The sequence below is a fragment of the Cetorhinus maximus genome, chromosome 30 (assembly GCF_964194155.1).
Source record: "Cetorhinus maximus chromosome 30, sCetMax3.hap1.1, whole genome shotgun sequence".
NCBI lineage: Eukaryota > Metazoa > Chordata > Chondrichthyes > Lamniformes > Cetorhinidae > Cetorhinus > Cetorhinus maximus.
Window position 1 is genome coordinate 20010199 of NC_135908.1, and position 18156 is coordinate 20028354.

Below are 18156 nucleotides of genomic sequence, written 5' to 3' on the forward strand. Positions count from 1 at the left end.
AGAGCAACGCTGCACTGTACTCAGCACCTTGTTTTACCAGGATTACTCTGCTTTTTTGAGAGCACAGCTGACTGTTTATGGAGAATGAAGAAAGTTTTGAATTTTATAAATACCTTGGGATGTTATACTGTGTTGAAAGCGCTTTATAAATGTAAGTTGTTTACTCAGCTTGAAACGGCATTTCAGACTCTGAGATTGTAACCCCAGAGAGGTTTTGAACCAGTGTGTCTTCTGCTCTTTCTCGACCCTTCACTTTGAAGATTATGACCCAGGGATTGACTAATTCCATTTCAGCTAGGGGAGTCAGTTTGTTTTATTTTAAAACAGTTCCTTCCAAACTTGTGACCGTTACCACCTAGAAGGACAAGGGCGGCAGACACATGGGAACACCACCACTTGCAAGTTCCCCTCCGAGCCACTCACCATCCTGACTTGGAAATATATCGTTGTTCCTTCACTGTCACTGGGTCAAAATCCTGGCACTCCCTCCCTAACAGCACTGTGGGTGTACCTACAGCTCATGGACTGCAGCGGTTCAAGAAAGCGACTCAGTGCAATTAGGGATGGGCAATAATGCTGGCCTAGCCACATCCTATCAACATTTTTAAAAAATCAATTTTCCACCCTTCCTGCTGAAACCTAAGGAATGTTGGTCACCAGCCATCCTCTGACACCTCATCCCCATATCATCATTACTGATACCTCTTTGTCTGGGAGGCTAGTTAGTGAATGCTGGCAGGCTGACTGACTGCAGGGGCATCACAGGCCAGCACATTCATGCCTCCTTGTTTGACAGCTCCAAACCAACAAAGCTTGAAGTAAGAATCCTTGATGTTAGTTTTACCATCTGCCAGTTCATGTCATATGCATCTTTTTCTAATGATTCAGCCACTCCTGTTCATGACTCCCACAGCCAACAATAAATTACATGTTAATCACTTTAGCAGTCATATGGTGTTGAAATGGGCATTTAGCCGATGGTGCACAAAGGAATGTATGCAGCATGTTCTCCAGTTTCTTGCTAAAAAGCACTAGATAGGTGGGCTGTTTGGGAAAAGGCCAGCAATCTCTATAGAAACAGGGACTCTTTGCAGAGTTCATTACTATTCAATTACTCCTTTCAGTGGAACATTCCTGTATCATCAGTGATGATCACCCCCATGTTGCTAAATTCCTGATCATCACTGCGAGCTGTGGAGAGAGGAGATCCAGAGAATACCACAGCTTATCTCCTGTTACACGTAATGTTCAGCATGTTTGGCCCTGTCTGGGCCAGGTGACCCAACTGTTCTGGTCCGATGTTTCATTGAATAATAGGATGGTTACAGCCTATCATGCCAGTGCTGGCTCCCACCCTGCCCCTGCCCCCCACCCCCCGGGCCTGCAATTTTTCTCCCTTCAGGTGCTTATCCAGTTCCTTTTTGAAAGCTGCAATTGAAACTGTCTCTGATTCCCTTTCAGGCAGTGCGTTCCAGATTGTAACCATTCTCTGTGTAAAAGATGTCCGTCCTTGTGTTGCCTTTGCCAATTACTTTAAGTCTGTGTGTCCTCTGGTTCTCAACCCTTCCACTAATGGGAACAGTTTCTTTCTTTATGTTCTGTCTAGACCCCTCGTGATATATGCCCCCCACGAACATTCCCCCCTCCCTATTTTTCTCACCCTATCAGTATAACCTCCTATTCCTGTACTTAGCTAGCTCCCCCTTAAATGCATCCATGATACCTGGGCTAAAAGAGTTAAATTATGAGGACAAATTGCACAGACTAGGCTTGTATTCCCTTTAGTGTAGGAGATTAAGTGATGATCTAATGAGGTGTTTAAGATTATCCTTCTAGTGGTCAACCAGGGGCAGGATTGAGTGAGGCTTTGAAGAACGTCCTCTGCTTGGTCTCTGAATTGCAGACTGAACACGGTAAATCCTTCCTGCCCTTTCTGCTGATTCAGTGAGGTTCAAGTTATTTTTTAATAGAGTTATTTTAGATATTCCTAAAGGTCCCTGGTGTTTTCATTTCCGAAAGAGAGATGCTTCGTTTTAGCAGAAATGAAGTAGGAAATGACTTTGCTTTTATTCCCTAGGTCTGGGGACACAAGTGGGCTGATTTGTCGGAGCACGGCTTTGGTGTAGCATTGCTCAATGACTGCAAGTATGGATACTCAGTGCATCGAAACACAATGACGCTATCCCTGTAAGTACCTGATGAAAATCAAGAGATTTACCACTGTCAAGGAAATGGCAGTGTTATAATGTGTAAGTACGTCTTAACAAGTAAATGTTTCTTACTGTGTGAGTGGGAATCTGATATTACGCTATTGCAATGCAAGGTGATTGAATGGGTTTGAAAACTCTTGTAACTTGGGCCTGGATTCACATGGAAGTAGGAGAGAGTTGAAAGGGTAGTTTATTCTTGAACATACAGTGAAACCTGTCTTTAGTTGTATTTATAAAGTGGCCAACCATATATATATAATATATATATATAAAATATATATATGACAGCTCCATTCACTATTCACTAAGTAGCCGCTAAAGAGTTAAGTTAGGATTGGGAGGGAATGGGACTTGGATCAGACAGGAGTTAGGGGCTGGGTTTCTGAGCTCTGACTGTCTTTGAATTTCATATAATCTTCTGATGATCATAGGACCTTTGTAAACCTTCAAACCAAACAGTAGAGCGAGCAGATCAGAAAGGAGGTCTGTATTTTAGTGAATGAATGAGATTGTGGGCATGCTGGATTTTTGGGAACGGCCCTGAAATCATCAAGAAACATCTGGGTTGGGTGCGGCTGGAATAATAAAATCAGGTAGCGACATCTTAGGTGAACAAATAGAAAATCAGATCATTTAGCTACGCTGCATGTATATCTAAGTAAAGGGCAGGAATGGTCCATCAAGCCCATATTCATGATGGCTGGAACATTGTGACTATACACTGGCCCACAGTGCAGCCCTGTAACCTCCTGGGAGACACAAAAAAAGCAGGAAACAACCCAATAAGGGAAAAAAGATATTCTTTAAAATTCCGCTCTGACTGCCTCAGATGATCAAAACTAGTCCAGGAAGTCATATGGGCCAAGTGTTGTGTGTAAAATCACTCCATTTTAATTAGCTGTGATCTCTGTCCCAGTGTAGAGCTGTCCCAGTTCCTGTTGAAGGCGATGGAGAGAGTCACCGTCCAGCACAACAGCTGGGAGCCCATTCTAGAGGCTCAGTACCCACTGGGAAAAGGACAACTGCCCGACATTCAATCTAATCTGACTCCTGAGTAATTTTAACTCGTGCCTGGTCTTCCCCAGTCTGTCAAACAGGATTAGTAGGAACACTACCAGCCCTTTCATTACCTATGCATCTCTGTCAGGCCATCTCCATGACTACACTGCTCTACAGTAAATGGACTCGATGCCTGTCTGTCTGAGTAACTGTGGTTTCTTAAGCTAGGAATTATTCTCATAGCTTTTCTCTGAATATTTTCCAAAGCCACTGTATTACCCATTAAAGGGGTCTCAATGTGGTGACCAATGAAATCACAGCTGAAGTCCTTGGTGAAACCACCAAATATGGCCAGTCTGGTGGAGGACCAAGTCCCACAATAGCTGGACTCAATTTGAATAGGCTTTTTTCTCTTTTGTTTGTCCCTTCTCAGAGAACAATGAATGAATGTTGTCTCTGTGTTGCCTTCACAGGCATCAGTTTACAGTCTTCATATCTCAGGTGGGTCACTCTGCCATTGACTCCTCCATGGCTGTTAACAATCCTGGGCCCTGACCACCTGGCAATACACTGACACAGAGGGGGCAGGTTGAGTAACCTGGCAGATCTCTAGACTTGCCCATTATAATTCATATGTGTCTTGTTGGAAAGTCAAATAAAACGTGGCACTCTGGTTTGTATCTCAGACCATTTTAACAAGTAACCGAATGGCATCGTGAGCCATTACTGTGATACTAGACAAACATTTCTCCACGTATAAGTAAAAAGAATTGAAGTAGGCCACTGTTAATGTATCCAGTGATAGATAGGTATCAAGAGATAGATGTTCAAGATTCCCTTGCACTATGATTCATGCAATAAATTAATTCTGAAGTATTTTCAGAGTTCAACATGGAGCATTATATAAAAGAAAATATTATTTTTATGGTATCTGTCCCGTATCTGTACAGGGTGATGGTATCTGCCTTGTAGAAACTCTTCATATCTGTTTTTATATTTCGAGCTAGCTTTATCTCGTACTCATAATTTCTCCCTCCTTATTAATCTTTAAGTCATTCTTTGCTGCGCTTTATATTCTATCCAATCTTCTCACCTGGCACTCATCTTTACGGAATTACACGCTTTTTCTTTCAATTTGATAATATCTTTAACTTTCTTTGTTATCCACAGATGACGTATCCTTCCCTTAGAGTCTTTCTTTCTCACTGGAATGTATCATTTCTGAGTATTCTGAAATATCTCCTTAAATGTCTGCCACTGCAGCTCTACTGATCTATCCTTTAACCTAATTTCCTAGTTCATAAATTTAGCCAGCTCTGCCTTTATGCCCTCATAATTGCCCTTAAAACACTAGTCTTAGATCCACTCCTCTCTCCCTCAAACTGAATGTGAAATTCACTCACATTATGATCACTGCTACCTAGGGCACCTTCACTTGAGGTCATTAACCAATCCTCTTGCATTGCAAATGATCAAATCTAGTATAGCCTGCCTTCTGGTTGGTGCTAAAATGTGCTGCTCTAAGAAACTGTCCCAAAAACACTATGAACTCATCATCCAGGCTACCTTTGCAAATCTGATTTGTCCAATCTATATGTAGATTAAAGTCACCCATGATTATCACCGTACCTTTCAATCCCCCATCATTTGTTCCTGTATACCTCCACCCTACAGTATGGTTACTGTTAGGGGGCCTATAAACCACTCCCACAAGTGACTTCTTACCATTACCATTTCTCATCTATACCCAAACTGATTCTACATCTTGATCTCCAGAACTAAGGTCATCTTGATCAATTGTATTAATGTCATTCTTAATTAACAGAGCTACCCCTCCACCTTTTCCTAGCTTCCAGTCCTTCCTAAATGTCATGTATCCTTGAATGTCCAACCTCCAGATTTCATCATCCTGCAGCCATTTCTCTGTAATGGTTATAAGATCATACGTATTTATTTCTAATTACGCTGTCAGTTCATCTGTTTTGTTATAAGTGCTACATGCAATCGGATACAGAGCCTTTAGTTCAGTCTTTTTACTTTTTTTTGTAACCTGTAGCCTTATCTGCTGGTGCATTCTTAGGTTTGTACACTCTGCCCATTCCTGCCACATTCTGATCATCATTTCTCTTATTCCTACCTTGCTCTTTTGCTTTGTTTTCTCTATTTAATTTATCGCATCTTCCCAAGCTTGATCCCTTGCTCCCACTATTTAGTTTAAAGCCTTCTGTACCGCCCTCATTATGACTTGCCAGAACACTGGCCCCAGCACGGTTCAGGTGAAGACCATCCCAACAGTACAGCTTCCACTTTCCCCAGTACTGGTGCCAGTACCCCATGAATCGAAACCCATTTCTCCCATACCGATCTTTGAGCCACGCTTTTAACACTCTAATCTGATTTGCCCTACGCTAATTTGCTTGTGGCTCAGGTAGTAATCCAGAGATTATTACCTTTGAGAATCTGCCTTTTAATTTGGCTCCTAACAACTCGTACTCCCTAGGCAGAACCTGTTTCCAAGTTCTACGCACATCGTTGGTACCTACTTTGTACTTCTTGGTACAAAGTGTCCAGGTAACTTTTCCCCCTCCCTGATGCATCAGTGTCTGCAGCTCAGCCTCCAGCTCAGTGACTCTGAGCTGAAGCTCTTTGAGCCAGAGACACTTACTGCAGACATGTTTGCCCTGGATTACCCCGGCGTCGAGGAATTCCCACATTCTGCAGTCACAACACACCACCAGCCCTGCCAACTTTATTATCTGTTAATTAATTTATAATTAATAAATACTGCTATTCCCATTATCCTTTACTCATGCTTGTAAACCTTACTATAACTAATAAAACCTAACTAATAAGTTGCACGATTTTTGAAGATAAACAAACAAAATATATAACCAGTCCCTTATCTATTTTCCTGTGCTGTCACACTTTGATTTCTCTTAGAACATAGCCACTGCACTCTGGAGCCACGGGACTGGACTGGATTGAATAGCTCTCTCTAGTGGTTACTGCCTCTGGGTCCTCTTCTCCACCCCCCCCACTACAGACTGGTGGTACCTGTCCCATATCTGTACGGGGTGATGGTATCTGTATGGGTTGGTTACCTGTCTTTTTTTTCAGCAGAGATATAGGAAATTACGCAGCAGGTAACAAACGTAGAGTCACACATCCTGAAAGGTACACTCCGTGTTGGCTGTGTGTTTGCTTTTTCAGTCAAATGTCGAGATCTTCCAGCCAAACCCCAATCCACTGATTTGATGCTGCCAGACATGCTGAGTTTTTGCAGGTATTTCTGTTTCTGTTTTTGCCCCAGTCCACTGGCTGCCTTCATGGTGTTATTTTTATTTGCAGTTTGCGAGCTCCGAAAGCACCAGATGCCACGGCCGACATGGGTCATCATCTGTTCACTTATGCTATCATGCCCCATGCAGGTAAATAAATCCAAGTGATCTTGCCCCTTCCGCTAGTGAATAGATGGATAATTTATGCTTGCTGTATTTCCACTTTCGCACCAACCAAAGAGTGAGGAGTTGCACAGGGTGCTAGAGAAAGAGTCGATGTACTTGGGAGCTTAACACAGCTGTCAGAAAGTTCAGAATACTTTCACAATGATTGTGAATTGCAGTGACTGTTATGAGGTACATGCAGCAGCCTGGTCTGCTGAGCACGCTCACACAGACAGCAATGAGACAATCAATTGGTCGGTTGGAGTTTTGGAGACGTTAGTTAAGGGAGGACTGTTGCAACTTCACAATCGGCTGAAACTAGCAGATTGGGCCAGAGTTTAATATCTTATCCAACAAGGCCACCTCTGGCAATACAATACAGTACTGAAGTGCCATCCTAGATGACGCTCAAATTCTGGAGTGGGCTTGAACTTGGCAGATCAGAGCAAGAGTGCCCCCCACTGAACCAGACAGGCAATCATTGGAGAAAAGACGCTCCTGGCCACCCTCCATCTTCCACACCATGAATTTGAGCTCATTCAGAACTCTGCTGCCCACATCCTAACTCACACCAAGTCCCATTCACCCTTCAGCCCTGTGCGCACTGAATTTACACTGGCTCCAGGTTAAGCAGCACCTCAATTTTAAAATTCTCATCCTTGTTTTCAAATCCCCCCCATGGTCTCGCCCCTCCCTATCTCTGTATCCCCTCCAGTGGTACAACCCAGTGAGATATCTGAGCTCCTCCAATTATGGATACTTGTCCCCAATTTTCATCCTTCCACCATTGGCAGTCGTGCGTTCAGCCATCTAGGCTCTAAGTCTTGGAATTCCCTCCCTGCATCTCTTTCCTCTTTTAACTGCTTCTTAAAACCAGCCTCTTTAACCAAGCTTTTGGTCATCTGCCCTTATGTCTCCTTCTGTAGCTCAGTGACAAATTATGACTGTGCCAAAGGTAAACTATTCCTCTTCATCCTTCTTGGCCTGTCTCTGCAGCCTTTGACACTGTTGACCACACCATTCTCCTCCATCACCTCTCCACTGTTGTCCAGTTGGGTGGGACTACACCCACCCTGGTTCCATTCTTATCCATCTAATCATAGGCAGAGAATCACTTGCAATGGTTTATCTGGTGTCCTGAGGATCTATCCTTGGCTCCCTCCTATTTCTCATCTACATGCTGCCCTTTGGTGACATCATTTGCAGGCACAGTGTTTTCAAATGTACGGTGATGACACCCAGCTCTACCTCAGCACCACCTCTCTCAACTCCTCCACTGTTGCTAAATCATCAGATTGCTTGTCCGACATCCAGCATTGGATGATCAGAAATGTTCTCCAGTTAAGTATTGGAAAGGCTGAAGCCATTGTTTTCAGTCCCTATCTACTGACATCGACCCTCTCTCTGGCAGTAGTCTGAGATTAAGTCAGTCTCTCCACAATCTTGATGTCATATTTGACCCTGAGATGAGCTTCCAACTATATATTCGTTCAATCACTAAGACCGTCTATTTCCACTTCCGTAACTTCACCTGACATTGTCCCCATCTCAGCTCATCTGCTTCTGAAACCCTCATTCGTGCCTTTGTTATTCCTAGATTTAACTATTCCAATACACACCTGGTTGATCTCCCACATTCTACCCTCTGTAAACTTGAGGTCATCCAAAACTCTACTGCCCATGTCTTAATTTGCTGCTAGTCCCATTCACTTAGCGCCCCTGTTATCGCTCGCTGACCTACAATGGTTCCCGGTCAAGCAACATCTTGATTATAAGATTCTCATCTTTGTTTTTAAAACCTTCCGTGACTTTGGCCTTCTCTATCTGTGCAATCTCCTCCAGCACCACAACCCTCCAAGATCTCTGTGCTCCTCTAATTCTGGAGTATCACCAATTTTAACCATTCCACCAAAAGTGGCCGTTGCCTTTGGTTCCCTGGACCCCAAGCTCTGGAATTCCCTCCACCTCACTTTCCTCCTTTAAGACCACCTCTTTGACTTAGCTTTTGGTCATCTGGATATCTGACAGTTGATTTAAATGTACGTCATATTACAATAGTCATGCAAAGTAACATCTCCATTGAAGTTCCCTGCCTTCTGGTAGTCAATTTTGTACTCCTCTTCTGTAGAGCTTTAGAGTTTTATAGAGGTTAGTCTGGAGGGGTGACATTGGTAGGACAGGTCTGTTGCACTCCTTATCAATATAGCTGTTGGATTTTTCTTTCACTCCCAATGAGGTGTGAACCAGTACTGATGCAGCCAGAACAGGGGGAGGTGTAGCCAGGCTTTAGCAGTGCACCGTGTAACAGTACCTAAATCTGTATCCGTGCAACCAGTTGGTAAGGAATACTGACCTGGATCTGTGCGGACAGGCTACACGGATGGGCACGTAATGCTATATCTGTGTAGTAATGTGTACATATCAGTATGTGAACCTGTATCTGTTCAGACACACAAACTGAAGTGTTATCGGACATGTAACAATACGAATCACACCCTATGGAGGGGCATGTAATCTATTCTGCTGTAAGCATGTGGCATGGATGAGTACCAGACCTGGTGCAGAATGGTACATGGAGGAGTAGCACTCTGGCTCTGCATTGGGCATATGATATTGCAGCACAGTGTATGAACTTGCAAGAAGTTTTATGCTGTTATAGAACCCATCTACCTGTTTGCAATCACCAGTCCTATACTGACCATGACTTAATATGCCTGACCTTGTGGTACTGATTTGAGTTTGAACTAGAGTTGGATGCTTAACATGGTGATTTTTGACCTGAATCAGAACATGTTGGTACTTATTTTTAACTGTTTGTTCCCAAAGAAGATTTCAGTTGTAGTCCTTGCCCTGACTTGGCCTGTTCTCTTTCTCCTGCAGGTTCTTTCCAAGAGGCCAATGTGATTCAGTTTGCATACAACATCAACTACCCCTTGCATATTGTACCTGCTGAACCCAGTGTCAGTGCTTCCAGTTCCTGGAGTGCTTTCTCCATCCAGTCTCCTGCTGTTATTCTGGAAACTATTAAACAGGTAAATATCGGAAAAGTGCAAGTTGTCACATTTTAAAAATCCATTCAAAATTTTATATACAGTAAAATTTTAATAATTTACTGCAAAATAAATTTTTTTTAGATGGTGTCACAGGTTCCTAAAGGTTTCTTTGACTCTTCAAATCTGTCGTCCCTATACCATCTTTCAGCCAGTAAGATGGTTGTGGTTTGAGCAGCAGCTGTCAGTGTTGCTCTATGGTGGTAACATATTTTGGAGGGATAAATAGTTGTTTGAAAAGTTCTGAGAGGTGAGAAAATCTGCAGGCGATGACCATCTCCAACAAGAGAGAATCTAACCATCACCCCATAACATTCAGTGGCATTACCATTGCTGAATTCCTCACTATCAACATCCTGGGGGTTACCATTGGCCAGAAACTGAACTGGACTAGCCATATAAACACTGTGGCTACAAGAGCAGGTCAGAAGCTAGGAATCCTGCAGAGAGTAACTCACCTCCTGACTCCCCAAAGCCTGTCCACCATCTACTAGGCACAAGTCAGGAGTGTGATGAAATGCTCCACACTTGCCTGGATGAGTGCAGCTCCTACAACACTCAAGAAGCTCGACACCGTCCAGGACAAAGCAGCCCGCTTTATTGGCACCCCATCCACAAACATTCACTCCCTCCACCATCGACACACAGTAGCAGCAGTGTGTACCATCTACAAGATACATTGAAGGAATTCACCATGGCTCCTTAGACAGCAGCTTCCAAACCCACGACCACTACCATCTAGAAGGACAAGGGCAGCAGACACATGGGAACACCACCACCTGGAAGTTCCCCTCCAAACCACTCACCATCCTGACTTGGAACTATTTCGGCCGTTCCTTCACTGTTGCTGGATCCAAATCCTGGAACTCCCTCCCTAACAGCACTGTGGGTGTACCTATACCACATGGACTGCAGTGGTTCAAGAAGGCAGCTCACCACCACCTTCTCAAGGGCAATTGGGGATGGGCAATAAATGCTGGTCTAGCCAGCGACACCCACATCCCATGAATAAATAAAAAAGTTAAAATACAATGGGTACTTCTCCATGAAGCAACTGAGCTGCACTCCCACTGTGATGGAGGCTCTGACCCAGCAAGGGAGTCAAATATTCTGTGAACTGATCCATGGATGTTTCTTCCCAACAGGCAGAAGACAAGAAAAATGCCCTGGTAATTAGGCTCTACGAGTCACATGGCAGCACTGTTGTCACATGGCTGCATACTTCACTTCCTGTTAAACAAGCAGTCTGGTAAGTAGCTGTCACCGTGGGAATGTGTATAATCTGTGACCATTCTCCTTCAATGTGTCTCAGGCTGTTGGTCCTGCTCCTGCCATATACAACTGGTACAATTAGTAGTTAGTGAAAGAATTTGTATTTATATGGCACCTGTTGTGACCGTGGGACATTCCAAAGCACTTTCCAGCCAATTAGGTCTTTTTGAAGTGTTGTTGCAATGTAGGAAACACAGCAGCCAATTTGTGCACAGCAAGCTCCCACAGTGTGATCTGTTTCAGGTGTCGGGTGAGTGATTAATTTTGGCCAGGACACTCCCCTGTTTTTCAAAATAATGCCATGGGATCTTTTACATCCACCCAGTAGCAGGCTGACAGATCCCTGGTTGTACATCTCATCAGAAAGACAGCACCTCAGACAGTGCAGCACTCCCCTCAGCACTGTACTGGTGTGTCAGCCTAAATTTTGTGAAGTTGTTGGAGTGGGCCTTGAACCCAGAAGCTTCTCAGACACAAGCTTGCTCAGTGATTGTGTGAAGGCTCTGCAACTGATGTTCCTAATCTTGCATTGCTGGGTCTAGCCCTGCACTTGTTGAGTTACCATCAGTCACAGTAGCTCTGGTAATACTGGAAAGATTAGCCACCCCAGAAAACTGTTGCTTAATCACAATGAAAATATATTCCAGGAGTTAGAGAGAACATTTTGTTCCATGATTGCGTGTACCGAGCTTGTTAGTTAGTGCCACTTGTGAACATCTAAGGTGTCATCTAGCTCTGGGGAGAAAAACTATGCATTGACTTCAACTGTTGCATTTTTCAGCGCGGTGATAGAATGTGTGTCCCATATTAATTCAACTTGTTTTATCCTGACTACTCCCAAGACATCCTGATCAAACAGGGATGTGTTACAAATGGACATCCTTTCATTTGGTCATGTGAAACGTTTGAGAATTCGTGATTCTCGTCTCTGATCTTGAATCAATGCAGATTATGCATTTGGCCCTGCAGTTTAATTCAGCTCTGACTATCCTTTGTCATTTTTAATGAATAAAATAATGTTCTTTAGACAGTGATTATACTGCTACCTCTCTGGGCTTCCCTTGTTGCGTGCCAACTGAAGCTTAAGTTTACTTCTATTCTCTGCAGGTGTGATCTTCTGGAACAACCTCTGGCAACAACCAAGGCCGTCCCCATCACTGACTTTCAAATCCAGCTTTCCTTCACTCCATTCCAAATCCGCTCCCTCCTGCTCATTTTCTGAGCTCCATCCTATGATCAACACGGATACTTTAAAAAGAAACTTTTAAATGAAATAGTTCCTAAATACAACAAAATCAAGCATACTGTGCAGCAAATGAAGAATATTTAATGAAATCACCAACACAAAATACTAGTATTGTTACTCTGCATAAAAAGCTGTGGCCTGATAATTTCTTACACATCCCTACTGTTTGTACCTAAAGTGTGATTTGCAATCAAGTTATTTGCAGGTTTTCACATGTGGCTGAAGTTCGAATGTAGTGCCTGAGCAGAAAGACCTGGTATTATACAATGGTTTTCCTAGTAAAATACCCTGCTGCTTCTGTGATCAGTCAGAAATTAAAACTAATTAATGAGCGACTAGGAAGGACAAACAAAAAGCTTATTCAGAGTTGGGTTTTAAGGAGCAGCTTGATGGAGAGGTTTAAGAAGGGAATGCCAGAGCTGAAGGAAGGTCAAAGGGAGTCAGGGATGCACAAGAGGCCAGAATGGGAGAAGCAGAGTTCCTGGAGGTTATAGGAATAGGGAGGGATTTGAACACTAGGATGAAAATTTTGAAATCTAGGCTTCTACCAGAGTGAGAGCCAATGCAAATCAGCAAGGACAGGGATGAGAAATGATTGGAATGTGATGAGAGTTAGAATAGGGATAGCAGAGTTTACACAGGGTAGACTTTAGCCAGGAGAGTTCTAAGAGTCCAGGCTACAGGTACCAAAATCAGGCAAGCAGGTTTTAGCAGCTCAAAAACAGAATTACCTGGAAAAACTCAGCAGGTCTGGCAGCATCGGCGGAGAAGAAATCAGTTAACGTTTCGAGCCTTCATGGCCTTCAGGGCCATGAAGGCTCGAAACGTTAACTGATTTCTTCTCCGCCGATGCTGCCAGACCTGCTGAGTTTTTCCAGGTAATTCTGTTTTTGTTTTGGATTTCCAGCATCCGCAGTAGCTTTTAGCTTTTTGTTTTTAGGTTTTAGCAGCTGATGGGCTGAGTTAGGGATGGAGACAGGGTGATGAAGCACAACCGACCCTTGCACTGTTCCGTGACTATATACCACCGCATCTCAACTATCAGAGCAAATACAAGGCTGGAAACATTCATGCAAATCTCCAGCCTGGGGAAAAAGGTCCTGTAGATCTCTCCTCCAGTTTGTTAAAACTTATACATGGCAAACTGTACTTCCTAAGCATTTTTAAAAAAAAGTCAGTAAATTCAAATGCTGTTCAGAATGATTAATGGAATTAAACCATTTTTTTCACAATGGTGCAAAATGACTGAATAAATGGTTTTTGGAAAGAAATGGCTAGAAAAACAATGGCAGAGTTTCCCCAGTTCCAAAGCAGACGCACCTCACGCACTGTAATCCATTGCTTCATATTTCATCTCAAACATGCCTTTGCAAGGAGGCTGTTATTCAAGCACTCTGCTATGAGGAAAAAAAATCACTATTATAACCACCTGTTTGGAATACTGTATGGGCTCCTGCAGGAACAGTTACAGAGTCTGTTCACAAGAACAGAGAAGAGAGGAAGATAAATTCACCAAAATAGAAAACTTCCCTATCTATTTTAATCAAAACCCTTCATGCTTTGTACCAGTCGATATCACAAAAGCAATAAAATGGAGTTGAAGCAATTCAGCCCATCACTGCCAGATTGTTTGAAATAGCAAATTATTAAGCTTCAGATTTGCCAGATTGGAAACGTGTTACATGAAGGAAACAGAGATTTCTGCTCTATGTCTACATAGGAATAAGATTAACTGCTGGTACAGCGTTTCCTCATTTACATTTAACTTGTGTATTCAGTACTGCAACAAGCCAGCGATATGGAAATCAGTGCAGGAAAACAAGGTTAGATACAGCGGAAGGTGTACACATCACTGGAATAAACGGAAAGTGCTCCTGTAGGATTGTTAAAAATCAGAAATCCACCGGTCTTTTCCTGCAATGTATTTTCCCTCTAGTTGTTGTTCATAAATAGATGTTAGCACGTTGGGGTTTTACAAACCAGCTTTTATTCCTCCTCAATTGGAGAAGATTACAAACAGGTCCATGCAGCCTGTTCCTTATGGGGCACCGTTTTCACATAGTAAAATGTGCTTCCACTTCATAGGACTGACACAGTAAAGAAAGGAGGCTAAGTTTTCAAAGTCAGTTCTAAGCTGCTAGATGCCCAAGTTCAAACAGGCCAGTCCCAACCCACTTTTTAAAAAAAAAATAGACAAATTATTATTTTAAATGATTACTTTTATCCTGAGGGGAGGATAAAATGGTCTAGCCACATTAGCTACTAGGCACTTAAGGGCCAGATTTAGACAATTGCACACAAATGCATAAACTAATCAGTGGTGAAGTGCTACAGAGTCCTGGTTTCGTTGCTATTGTGACTAACATAAGCGGTCACTACTCCACTTAAATGAAGTCAGGGGCACATTTTCTACATGCACTAAGGCATGTGTGAAATAAGTTACAGGATAAAGTCATTGAGGTCAACAGAATAACTGGACCAAGAACAATGTATTGGTATTGCTACATTTTCAGAGCGTGCAAAATGGTCATTAATTTGACAAAAAAACAAACGAAACCAGAGGAAAGCACATTTCTGAAATATGCCCCATCTTTTAAGGTATTGAAATAAAACTCCATTTACAATGAGAGTCCTGAATGAGCCACTTAACTGGGAAAATGAAAACAGAAAACAACAGTGTAAAAACATTTGACACCGAGTGTCCGAAGGACCTGTGTAGTGGGTGAAGAACATCCCTAAACCCCAAAGTGAACACTTACATAAAGTTACCAAAAGAAAACAGCCAACTGTCTGAAAGGGGATCAACAGGAGTGACGGGTCATGAAGGTAAGCCACAGATATGACATTATCCACGAAATGAAGTTGTATTTGTTAAAGATACATACACAAAATAAGCCGCAAGGTGAGATATTTAAAAGTTGAGCACGGGATTAGAAGTGCAAATAGGAGAGAATTTACAGCACAAAGCCAACAAACCGGTTCACTATGGTTTAAGCTCCAGCGGTTAGAGACAAACCTCTTAAAATTAATTGGAGGATGTAAGTTCACCAAATGCCTTGACTATAAGCAATTGTTACTTTGACAGCCAGCTGTTGTAAATCTGTTCAGTGGGTAAAGGATGAGTAAACTACAGGATTGGACAAGTCTAGAACTTGAGATGTGCCCAGTTATTCAGTTATACATGGGAAGGGAGTTGCAGATTTTCGTCGTCTCCTGCAGATTGGCACCACAGAAACAGGCCATTTGGCCCAACAGGTTTATGCCCCTCTCTACTTCATCTCATCAGTATAACAGACACCATTACTGAAAATGAGGCAGGCAAAAGGTGTGCAAGTTATACCCTGGTGGCTTATCACCTCAGTGATGAAGATTATCCTCCTCAAGGTTGCAGAGGATATGTAGCACCAGGTTCCCATACAGCGACCATCATTAGCTGCTGGGTAAGTGTGCTCATGTATGGAGTCTGTGAGCAATAGAGATTCTACACTTCAAGTTCCAACACCTTAATGATCAAACCGAGAAAGCAGCAAATCCTGCACTCTGAATCCCACTATCTATGGGTCATGTCCTGCCCAAAGATTGAAAATAAGCCTGCTCAGTCACATGAAGAGCCATGGCAGAAATTTGCAATGCTAAGTAGGACGTCATCCTTGAATCTAGGGACAGCCAACAGGCAGTAAACACAGTGAGATCCTCTCTCAAGTTCCCCAACCGTGTTGGGCTTCAAACTCCAAGCTACAGTTGTAGCCCACGCCATCCACCAACTTTAAAAATCCACTCCCTCCATCATCTGAACACTGCCTGCCATGTGTCATATCCAGACAATTCACACTGGTTCCTTCAGCACCCCTCAAACCCACAACCTCTACCACCTGCGAGGCCAACAGCAGAAGACCTATGGGGCTACCATCACCTCCAAGGCTCCCTCCATGTTTTACGCCATCCAAGTATGAGACATACATCACCCTAACTGCACCAGAGCTACATTAATCATATGGTGGCTCAAAGTGATGGATCATCTTCTCAAGGGCATCTAGAGATGGGCAAATGTGGGTCCTGCCAATGATACCCATGTAACTAAAAGCAAGCCAGCTTCATCTTGCCTTGAAGAAAGTTAGGTGAGATTGAGGGCAGGATTCCAAAGCCTCTTTAGATGTCCGCTGCTGTATGTTGAGACAGTAGTTTTTGGTGACAAGATGCTCTCTATAAATTGTAAGAGTGAAGTATTGCAGGAGGAGCTTTGACTCATATTGATGGCTGTCCCATGCCAATTAACACCTCTGTACTAACAACTGCAATTGGCCTGAAAGTGACAAACTAACCGTAATGGATTCCTGTGGTAGTCAGAGATAGAAGGAACAAGCCACCAATGGAGATCAATTAGTAACAACTTGCATTCTTATAGCACCTTTAGTAAAATGTCCCAAGGCATTCACAGGAGCATTATCAGACAAATTGATCCCAAACCAAAGATGATATTAGGATAGGTGAGCAATAACTTGACCACAGATAGGTTTTAAGGGGCATCATTACAGGAGGTAAGGTGGAGCGGTTAAGGGAGAGAATTCCAGAGTTTAGAGCCTAGATAGCTGAAGGCACAGCCACCAATGGTGGGACAAAGTAAAAAGTTACAATGAGATAAATACATCAATATGTACACAAACACTGCAATATTTAAAATTAATTTACTGTGTCTTCCAGTTTTGTACAAGGGAGAAGAGAAAGCGAATGAACAAAGTGGTTGGCAATTGCCGCTCTGCTGTGGTAGAGTTGAAGAGTGCAGGGATCTTTATTTTGATAGTACTCATAGGCTAGTTGCCAAATTGGAGTCATACCTCTGACAAAGCTCTTGTAAGAGCCATTTCTATGCTACTACTTTTAAATGTTTCTTTTTTGTTAAACACCAAATTTAAATATTTATATTACACACTGCAGTTTTCAGAATAACAATCTCAACAAGATGAGCATCAGCTTAGCTCCATTTGTAGCAGGGTAGGTGGTTTCAGGATTGAGCAGCGCGTGATGTTTTCAGCCAACACACGGAGGTAACATTCCAGTGCCATTTTTTGTCTGAGATACAGGGGCAGGAGTGGGCTATTCAACCCCTAGAACATATTCCACCAGTCAATACGATCATGGGCATAACTCCGCTTCCCTGCCTGTCCCCCCATAAGCCTAGACTCCTTTGCTGATCAAAAATCTAACCCAGCCTTGAATATATTCAATGATCCTGCCTTCACTGTTTCCTGGGGAAAAGAATTCCAAAGGCTAATGACCCCCAAGAGAAAAAAATCCTCATCTCCATCTTTAATAGGAGACCCCTTATTTTCAAAATGTGCCCCATAGTTCTAGATTCCCCCATGCGGTCGATCATCCTCTTAGTGTCTATCCTGTCAAGCCCCCTCAGAATCTTATATGTTTCAATAAGATCACCTCTCATTCTTCTAAACTCCAATGGCTTTGGCCCTGCTCAACTTTTCTTCATTAGACAACCCCTTCATCCCAGGAATCAGCTGAGTGAACCTTCTCTGAACGGCTTCCAATGCAAGCAAAACCCTCCTTAAGGAAGCCAAAGCTGTACCAACACTTCCCTACTTTTATACTCTATCCACCTTGCAATAAAGGCCAAATGAAAGGGTAGCAGGTTGGGTACCCTGGGAAAATGAGATCAACTGGGGGCAATGGGATTTCTTCACCTGAATTATTCAATGTACAAATCAGAATTTGGGCAAAGTAGGATCAGAATTTTAAGCAGCCTTAAAAAGGGCAAAATCAGGAGAGTCACCCAGTACGTTTCTCAGAGGGGTTTCGAGGGAGATGTTGAAGCTCAATGAAGCAGCTCAGTCGGCCAAATTGTGTTTCCCTGGTTCTTAATTATTGACTTGAAATGCTGCCATCCAGTTCACAGCATTCCTTTAACTGGGCAGCACTTGTTC

At 42.9% G+C, this 18156-nt stretch overlaps 1 protein-coding gene across 1 annotated transcript in view; it reads left to right on the top strand.

Annotated features, from left to right (window-relative positions):
- Nucleotides 1–13846, top strand: part of man2c1 (mannosidase, alpha, class 2C, member 1) — a 101350-nt gene extending 87504 nt beyond the window's left edge. The window contains exons 22-27 of the mRNA XM_078532562.1: nt 2078–2187; nt 6558–6637; nt 9533–9684; nt 10848–10951; nt 12082–12924; nt 13161–13846. Coding sequence (XP_078388688.1) covers nt 2078–2187; nt 6558–6637; nt 9533–9684; nt 10848–10951; nt 12082–12196 — 561 coding nt within the window. The 3' untranslated portion in view covers nt 12197–12924; nt 13161–13846. The remainder of the gene's footprint in view (nt 1–2077; nt 2188–6557; nt 6638–9532; nt 9685–10847; nt 10952–12081; nt 12925–13160) is intronic.
- The last annotated feature ends 4310 nt before the right edge of the window (nt 13847–18156 follow it).